The sequence below is a fragment of the Pygoscelis adeliae genome, unplaced genomic scaffold (genome assembly GCF_000699105.1).
Source record: "Pygoscelis adeliae isolate BGI_AS28 unplaced genomic scaffold, ASM69910v1 Scaffold77, whole genome shotgun sequence".
Taxonomy (NCBI): Eukaryota; Metazoa; Chordata; class Aves; order Sphenisciformes; family Spheniscidae; genus Pygoscelis; species Pygoscelis adeliae.
In genome coordinates, this window is record NW_008825216.1 from 2961956 (window position 1) to 2971461 (window position 9506).

Sequence of the window (9506 nt, forward strand, 5' to 3'; positions counted from 1 at the left end):
TAATTTAGGAAATTTATTTACAGATATGATTCTAAAGCAACAAGTGTGGTGCTGTCTTGAACCGTTCAGAGAGTAGAGTGCACCTTCCCTATACGGACCTTGAGCAGTTGGATGGTATTCAAGAATCTCCTTACAAGAAGTGTGTCCCTACCACCCCCCTTACGTTCTTGCACACACACTTTCAGCTATATACTTAGCAGTATTCAGGATGGATTGTGGAGTCACAGTCTGGTACTTTTATCCACCCTCTACCTCTGTTTGGTTCCCATAGGTCCACATAATAGCTATGAATCTACCTGCACAGGAACAAACTGGACAGTGCTTCCAGTGCTTCCAGTGCAAGGTTTCCCTTTCACAGCATGCCAGAATGAGAGGGGCCCCGTTATATACCTGTTTTGTGGTCCTGTCTTTAGGCACTAGTGATGCAGAGAGCTGTGTGCCAAGGTTCTATACCAGGATGGATTATATCATTTTAGAGTAAAAGGATTCTGGTCAAATAAACTCCTGTTGTATGAAAATCAACACAGGGGTAGTTTCTGATAAGCTTTGGTTTGGGCAGGAAGGTTGCTTTGCTTTGTAACACTGTATCTTCTTGTTTCTTCAGCAAACAGCAGTGACAGTGAAGAACTATCTGCTGGTGAAAGTGTGTCCAAGTCTCAGTCAGCAAAATCAGTTTCTACTGGCATGAAATCTCACCAAACCAAATCACCCGCAAGAACACAATCTCCAGGAAAATGTGGGAAAAATGGAGAGAAGGAGTCTGATCTCAAAGAACAGAATAATCGTTTGCCCAAAGTTTACAAATGGAGTTTCCAAATGTGTAAGTACTTCAAAACACGCCTAGTGTGGTCTTTCAGTATAGTATAAGGCGGCTTTTTGAATTTTGTGTAATTTGTTTTTTTCCCCTAAAATTATTCCATCCTCAGTTTACTTAATTTTGTGATAAATCCTGATTTAAAAAAAAAAAAAATAATTTTTTTTTTGCAATTGCAGTGCAGGAAACTGCCTATATCGCACTCTTCCAATACTGTTTTTAGATACGGCTCCTGCACTGACCTGCTGTTCTTGCCATCCTGTGCAGACCTGTCATTCTGGCATGAACGTTACCCACTATATGTGCTTCTTGTGTTGATATTTTCTTCCTGGTTTACTCCTCATTCTCTGGTTATTGTTCAGACACTTACATGATTGATTTGTAACCTTTTCCCCTTCCATTTTGCATTAGTGAACCAGGACATGTTTACTATTTCTAGTAATGAGAACTGTGAGTGTGTTTGCATCGGTGAGCTACGGGTACATGTATAGCTAGGGGTGAGCAGTGTTGAAAGGATCATGCATTTGCCTATCTGAAAAACAGTTCAGTAGCTCATTAATGCCTCAATATTAATGCAACTTCTTAATTGCCTCTGTGTGTGTATATGCTATTGCAGTGTTATTTGCAGTGGGGAGAAGAGAGAAGTAAGAGAAAATATTAGGTGATTGAAGCCTTCTTCCTCAGTATAACAATAAGCAAACAATTGAAAATGATTATTTAAAAACAAAAACTTGCTATTTTTAGCCCTCTCTCTTACAGCATCTGGGTATTTAATTGTCTAGTCAGCAATAAATTGCTGTCCTTAGTACCGACCATGGATGTATAGCATTGCATGAGTTGCTTTCTCTTTGTTTTTAAAGGTCAAATTGAAACTGTGTGGTGTGACTGATTTAAATTACTTTTTAATGTAATCCATAGTATCTCATTCAATATTCACAGATGACCTTAGTGTATGTCAAGTTTCTGAAGTTCTCAGAGCATTGTGCTCCGCGCTTTTCTGCACTCTGTCCCAGGCTGTGTGAAGGCTGCTGTTCCTCATGTAAAGTGGGAACAGGAAAGAGCTGGCGCAGCACACTGTGCAGACACATCTGCTGAATCTTCCTCCCCTCCTTCTTTTATGCCCAGAGAATTCTCCACTTAGCCAGCTGTTTCTGCGGTGAGAGAATCTAACCCTGTGGTTTTGTTTTTTTTTTTCTCTTCAGCCCTGAATCTCAGTGTTGCTCTACTTTAAAAGTATTTTTCTCCTAGTACTTCTTCACAGTCAAGTTACATTCCGCTGCTCTTCAGGACTGTGTAATGTAATAGGTCTTTGTTGGCACTTACCAGCCTGCTGAGATTCATTGGGCAGACTTCCTGTGCAACACATTTAAAGAGCTTTTGCTCCTTCCTTTCTTTCTACCTTGGCTACATTGCACGCACTAAATTTGCTTGGAAGAAGTTGGACTTTGGAGTGCTATTTAACACATTCCCTGCTGTTGCAGAGGTCTAAGACACTTGCAATGTCTCTGAGCTTTCCTCGTCCTCCCACAGCCTAATACAGTTGTGGCTTTTGGTCCTTTGATGCTACCTTCGTTATAGGTTCATGAAGCGCATTCTGCGCCGCGTGGTAGTTGTAATGATTCTTTAACGTCTTCGAATGGAGTGTCTCCAGTGTGGCTTACCTTGTGACTGAAGGGGACTGAACGGAGATAGTTCCTCTTGCCTGTGCCCCCCACAGCTGTGTGCCGTGCTGTGGAGAGCTCCCAGCTGGAAGCAGCTGGAGGGGCAGCTCCTGTGCTGACCGTGTCCATCGACATCCCCGTGTGGGATGCCAGCGAGGAGTTCCTGTATAGTTACACCTTATGGCCCACGTGCCATGGACTCGATTAGAACCACCCTACAGCTATTCAGATTCCTGTTGTAACCTGCTTGTTTTGTAACAACCGAGACAAGTCGGGCAAGACTGACCTTCCTGGTGTATTAGGCCAAACTAAGCTCTAGCAAGGACTCAAAACAACAGGCTTAAAGCTAGTTTTGGCTCCTACATTTTCACCAGTTGTCTTAATTTAATGGGTTGTTTTTTTTCTTTTCCTTCCTATGGGGAGGGGAATGCATGCATTTTCTTCCTCTCCCGCTTCCTTTGGAAAAAAAAAAAGTGTATCTATGGTGGTATCTTCTAAAAAATAATAAAAAAATGAACAAAGTTTGTGATAATAAACAGCAGCTGCTGTTGGTGTGCTTGTTGGCTTTGTGTCTGCTACCTCAAAGCACATCACTAAGATTTGAGTACTTCCCACTTCACTGAAATTCAGAAGTTTTTGGAAGTGCTGCAGTACAATAATTAACAGAGATTGTTTAATTTGCAGCTGACTTGGAAAATTTGACTAGCGCCGAGCGCATAACAGTTCTCCAAGAAAAACTGCAGGAAATCAGGAAACATTACCTGTCCTTGAAATCTGAGGTGGCTTCCATTGACCGAAGAAGAAAGCGCTTAAAGAAAAAAGAGCGGGAAAGTAAGTGCTGGGAACTAAATTCTCATTTTAGAGGGCTAAATTGCATGTCATGTTATTAAGGTGTTTTTTTAAAAACACGGTATACAGTTATTTTACAATCTTTAGAAGGTACGGTTCAGATATCCAGTGACTAGGTAAGGGGAAAAACATTAAAAAGGCATGCAAGCTATTTAATTCTGTTTAGGCAGAACTTCTTTAAACAGAAAAAAAATATACAGAAAAATAAACTTTTCTAAGAAGTGAACAAAGTATCTAAGGTTTTTAATAACATAAATTTTCTTCAAGTTACACAGTAATTTACTATAGTATTGCGTGTGTGTCTGGTTAGTGCTTTCCCCTTAGGATGAGTGATTTATTTTATGAGTTTAAGGGAGACCATCAATTAAATCTCTCATTTCCCTGAAGCTGCTTCACGTATTGTGGTAGGGAATGTTCTAGTGTGCCTGCTTCTAGCAGCGTTAAAAGGATTACTTTCTCCATGTCTTGCTTATGTGCACATTTTTAAGAGCTCACTGAGTATAAGAAGACAGACTGAAATGCCATGCGTAGTAAGATTTTATGGCTGCAGCAGTCGCAGGGGAACTGCAGTTGCTGCTTGGTTGCCGGAGCAGGGTGTACGTGCAGATTCAGTGCTGGGACAAGGCCCTACCTGTGCTGATTCCCACGGGAAAGAAAGGGAAGAGTGGACTGTGCTTGCGGGTCAGGAACGAGCTCTGGCGTCCTCTGGCTGGGCCCTTGATCTGGGTGGTCGACGAACCAGGGCTGCAAGGGGCAATGCCGTGCTGTCTTGCACACGGCCGAAGCTGTCTCTCAGAGTATTTCCCACAAAAACTAGGGAATGGAGGCTTTTTTCTTTTTAATTACTAGGCATTAGTTGCTGGAGTCAGTAGATACCAATGCTTGTTGTTGAACGGGAAAACGTTTTTATTGCTTAATTTGTGAATTTTCGTAACCTGTGTTTTCCTCTTCCTGTGCAGGTGCTGCTACTACATCATCTTCCTCCTCATCACCTTCCTCTAGTTCCATTACGGCTGCAGTTATGTTAACTTTAGCAGAACCATCTATGTCAAGTTCATCACAGAATGGAATGTCAGTTGAGTGCAGGTGACAGCAGGACTTGCCAAAGCACTTTGCACTTAATGGCTGCTGAGGGCCACTCTTTTTTTTTTTTTCTTTTTTTTTTCTTTTTTTTATACTGCACAGTGGCACAAAATTCAGACAAGCACTATTTTGTATTTAAAGTTGTTTCTTGACAAGCTAACTTTGCACTTAAGTGCACTTTTATGAAGAAAAAGTACAACAAACTGCTTTTCCTCAAGCAATAATTGTTTCCAACTTGTCTGGGAATTGTAAGTCTGGTGACTCGAAGGCCTTCCACTGTGGCAAATGGAGGCTGTTCACTGCCTGTAGAGACAGTACAATAAGCATATAGTTGTTGGGTTGATCTAAATAAATGTGGTAAGGCTTACTGTATTCCCTGGTATTTTGTTAAAGCTGGAACATTTGATATTTTTCCATTTATTTATGACAAATATTGAACCTATTTTCATTTGTACAAGCTAATTGTTTTTTAACTGCTAAGTCACCTTATAGTGGCTTTAATTGTATACGTCAAGCACATGTATTCAATTCAAAACCTGCAGTTAGTAGGATGTTTGACATCAGTCCTGATAACCAAATACGAGGATTCCTTTAAAAAACAAAAAAAGACTGACTAATGTTTACAGGTTTGAATTAGGCTTAAATAGGTTACTCTGGGTTTTAAGAACCCATTAATTGGAATGAAACTACTGTACTTTGCCATTTTTCTATAAAACAGTATTTTTTTTTAATTTTGATAAAATACATTATGAAAAAGGAAGAAAATGGCTAACAAACTATTAAATCTTAATGTATAAAGATTGTATTTAGCCAGTTTAAAGTGTATATTTATTCATAATGGATTATAACAGTTATATTTTTGTGTTTTCTTGTAAATGTTTCTTTTCCCTTAAAGCAACAAATATTTCATTTGTAATGCTTATTTTATTACGAGCTTCAAGGAGAGGACTTCAAGATGGAGTAAGGTGTGAGGTTATAATTTGTGGTTGCTGATATGAACACTGCCACAAAAGGGTAGTTGTTTTTAAAATAGCTAGCTAGCTGAGTGGTAGACATTTAATTTTTTAAATGCCTTGTACAAATTCCAAAACCAACTTCAAACTGTTTTCACTTGTATTGATTTTACGTTGTATGGATCCCAAGCTCTCTCCTGTTAATTATATACCTTTGTAAGACATTTGTATATTGCGGAAGTGTTCATTCGAGCTATTTAATACCTGGCACTGTTAATACACAGTACTTTATTGTACAGATTGTTTTACTGTTTTAATTGTAGTTCTGTGTACTTCTTTTGCCTGGGGAAATAGGGGCTGGCATGTTTTTCTTTGTTTTCTGGCAATACAACATGTAAGAATTCAAAGCATTTTGTTTGTAGATGCTAGAGTGTCAGAATCCTTTACATTTGACTTTTCTAAGAAAAGCATTTTCAGTCTTCGTAGTGTGTGCTTAAGGTTAACTGATTTTATTGAAAATGGTTTCAAAGTATTCAGAATTGTACAGGACTGTAAAAATTTGTTGACAAACATTGAAGGAAAAGCTTATAGAAAAAAGCTATAAAATATATATTAGGTTCTGCAGAAAATGGAGAATTATGTAATATATTGTACAAATGTAAGCAAAGGCCTCTGAAATAAAATGCCATAGTTTGTGAATCCCTGATTTTGTTTCTAACGGTTTAATTAAGCAACCGTAGTGTGTTCATTAAAATGACATCAAGCTGCAGAATCAGTTTAGCAAATGATCTTTGATATGGTGTAATAGGCATATAAAGATAAGCTAGAGCAGGTACATTGGCCTAATTTTCCTCTTGGCGATTAATTCAAATTCATCCTCTTTTTCAGCAGAATGGGAGAGCTTGGCCCATTGACATTGTTAAGGCAGCACCAGTTGAAACAAAGATGAATTTTGATTCACGTATAATTCAAGTAGTTTGAAAATGTAAAAGGAAGCTCCCGAAGATATTTGCTGACTTCTAATATCGACTGCCTCAAGTTCAGATTCAGTGGAAGTGAAACTGGAATGAAACTTTTAGTGTTATCTGCTTGCATCATATCTGGCTGTAGTTCATTTGACCAAAATACTGTTACACCTGCAAAATGATAGGTTACTGGTGAGACTGATGAGTGGCAAATGGTGACAAACTTTGGAAACATTGACTGTGTTAATAATTACCAGTGACCTGAGACTGACAGGAGTAATTTTAGTAATTTCAGTGGGGCTACTTGGGGGATATTTACATATGTTTAAGTTTAGCAGAATCAGAGTCGTAATAGTTCAGTTCTGCCTTTCAGTCCCAGTCAGCGCAACTGGTACTGATTTAACTGCGAGCTACATCTGGGCCAGCAAGAGCAAATTCAGCTCACCGCTCACTACTAGTTCTTGATCAGCTCTCAGTTTTAGTGCCAGCATTTTTGCTTTGATGTGACAATTGTTGACTCTCATGTTCTATGAGAGGATTTGTTTGTTTGCTTGTTTAAAACGGGGATCATTAGTCACTTCCCCACTCCCAAATTGAGTTTTTGCATAAATAGGATTTTCGCTGTTCTTCAGTACAGGTATTATTTAATATTTGTTGTACTTCCCGTGCAGTTTAGTGACTAGTCAAAAATCTGTTCTGGATGTTTCATATTGCACCTCTTCTGTGAAGCGTGTCTGTAAATGGTATTCTCCAGGTTCATGTTACTTGTGTCCCAGCGGTTACAAAGGAAGGTACCTTTGGCAGACTCCTAGCCAGGCAACTTTACCCCGTGTTCCAGTGAGTCAAATCTGACCTTCTTGTCAGGTTACATATTGTAATGCAGCTTTAAACGTGGGTCTGCTCCCTGCTCGGCACGCACGCTGTGCTTGCAGCTGAGGAAGTTTCCCACCAGCAGTGACTGCTGGGCTGTGCCCGTACTCCCGAGTGCCAGCTCGGACCATGACCTGAAAGGCGAAGTGAGGCAAACTTACCCCTCCTTTATCCTTTACACCTTGGCTGAGCAACAGAATCAGTTTTGCGTCTCGTGTTTGATCGTGTTGAGAATAGCTGGGAGCGTAGACTGTCTGCATATGCTGAGAGGAGGCAGGCCTTGCCTGAAGGCGCGCTGCCTTGCTCCCGACTCCCTTTATTTACAGTCTCCACCGAGGCTTGTACGTACTTGTTACTGTGTAGCTTCCACCATGCCCTGAAATGTTCCTGTTGTCACAGGGCTCAAACTCACTCTGGCAGAGTTCCTGGAGGCTGTACGCCTTTTGTTGAGCTTCAGCAGTTACGAGACTCTGAAATGGGCTGGCTGAACTCGTCTGATGTAAATCTGATGTGTTTTGATGGTTCGGCCTGTTCTGCCCCACCTGTGTCACCTACAAAACTGCTGTATTGTGTGAAGGTAGATTGGAAAAGCCAATGCAAGTAGTGCAGCAGCCACCTGCCAGTTTTTAAGAATTTTTGTACTCTCTTGGCCTGACCCCATCAATGAGGGGTCCTACCTTTCCCAGCATCCAGGCGGCCAGACACGGGATGCCTGGTGCGCGCGTCGAGACTAACGCTTTACCTTTATTCCATAGCTGGATTACTTGTGCCTTCAGTTGGACATTGGTCCCAACAAAACGGCTAACGCTGGCAGTTCAAAAAGTGCGTAGAACGTTACAACAGAAGAGTGTTCGTATTTGCTTCAGCCTTTAAGTGCCTGGTAATTTTCTATGCTTTTCCAATTATTATCACATCATCTAGCATTTAAAATTACATTCTGGACGGGCAGGTCTAAAAGGAGATCCCAGCTAGGTGCCTAATTTCAGAGAGTTAGTAACAGATCAAACTTCCTTATGCATTAGCTGCACTGTGGCCTGCGTTGGAAAATGATCTGTTTGAGAATTAACCTAACGAAGAAGGGTCTTTTCCAGTTGGATGGCTTGTCCTGTCCTATCCGTGTAGCTGCAGCAGCAAGACGATCCAGAGCACTTACCTCTGTTGGCCATAGAGCGAAGCTGGGGGGAAGTGGTATGACTGGTTCCTCCTTTTCCTGCCCCCCAGGCTGCAGTCCTCGAATGCCCCGAGAAGTACTGGGTTTCAGGGATTTTTCATCAGAAAAAAAACTTATGTGCTTTAAAAGCCTGCTGCGGATCCCAGGTACGGATGAAACAATCCCGAAGGAGACTGCCCAGGTGATGCTTTGGGGCGATCTCTCTGGTGGCCGAATCACGTCTTAAGACTGTTCAAGCAGTAACTGCTTACCTGCCCCTGGCTCTGTGCTCTTTCTGTAACCCCGTTTTTGTTTGTGACGCATACCAGGTCTATTTCAGACCAACAAGTCATGGAAACCATTCAGGTTCAAGGCCTCTTTACACACGCACACACGCACGCACGCGCCCCTTTGCATTTTCGAATCCTTTTCTGGGTTTGTGTTAAGGTGAGCTACTTTAAAAGGGGCTGCAAGAGCACCAGGAGGATGCTTTCTGCCTGTGAGCTTAGCGCGAGGTCGCCCACCTTAATGAAATGGTTTGAGTAAGCCCTTTTCCACAGACTTTGGTTCAGTCTTTGAGCAGCAGCGCTGCCTGAGCGCGAGGTGGCCTGGCACAGGCCACGCTTCTTGACGGTTTCCACTTAATCTGCCATCAAGGACAAGAAGAATGTCCTGCGTAGACTTTGTCTGGGGGCCTGGGGGGGGGGTTGTGTGGTTGGTTTTTTGTTTGGTTGGGTTTTTTAAACTTGCTATAAATACTCTGATGACTTTTTAATGAAATACGGAATTCTGATTTAAAGCAGCAGTGACTGGATTTGTTCTCAAAGTTTTGTGAATTCTCTGATGGGTTTCTTAGCGCATCCACCACTAACGATTTTTAAAATTCTTTTTACAGTGCATGTTTCAGTGATTTTAAGTAGAAACAGCTTGAGAAGACAGAGAGAAGAAATAACAGCGTAATTTCCGTCTCCCTTCCCTGACGGAGCTGAGCACAGCGGGATTGGAGCTGAGGGCCGTGGAAAACAAACGAAACGGCCTCGTGCGCGATGTTTCCCCCCCTCCAAAACGAGCGCAACAGCCAAAGCTGATGACTTAGGTTTCCACGTTGCTACCACGCCCACAGAAAACCAAGCAAAACGGGCACACGCGCCGCCCTGTAAC

At 41.6% G+C, this 9506-nt stretch overlaps 2 protein-coding genes across 2 annotated transcripts in view; both read left to right on the top strand.

Annotated features, from left to right (window-relative positions):
- The window catches only part of ARID4B (AT rich interactive domain 4B (RBP1-like)), a 92833-nt gene extending 86770 nt beyond the window's left edge, over window positions 1–6063 (top strand). The window contains exons 21-23 of the mRNA XM_009329222.1: window positions 605–820; window positions 3160–3306; window positions 4284–6063. Of these exons, the coding sequence (XP_009327497.1) occupies window positions 605–820; window positions 3160–3306; window positions 4284–4414 (494 nt within the window). The 3' untranslated portion in view covers window positions 4415–6063. The remainder of the gene's footprint in view (window positions 1–604; window positions 821–3159; window positions 3307–4283) is intronic.
- Window positions 6064–7670: 1607 nt separating this feature from the next.
- RBM34 (RNA binding motif protein 34) overlaps window positions 7671–9506 on the top strand; it is a 9615-nt gene continuing 7779 nt past the window's right edge. The window contains exons 1-2 of the mRNA XM_009329223.1: window positions 7671–7694; window positions 8417–8512. Coding sequence (XP_009327498.1) covers window positions 7671–7694; window positions 8417–8512 — 120 coding nt within the window. The remainder of the gene's footprint in view (window positions 7695–8416; window positions 8513–9506) is intronic.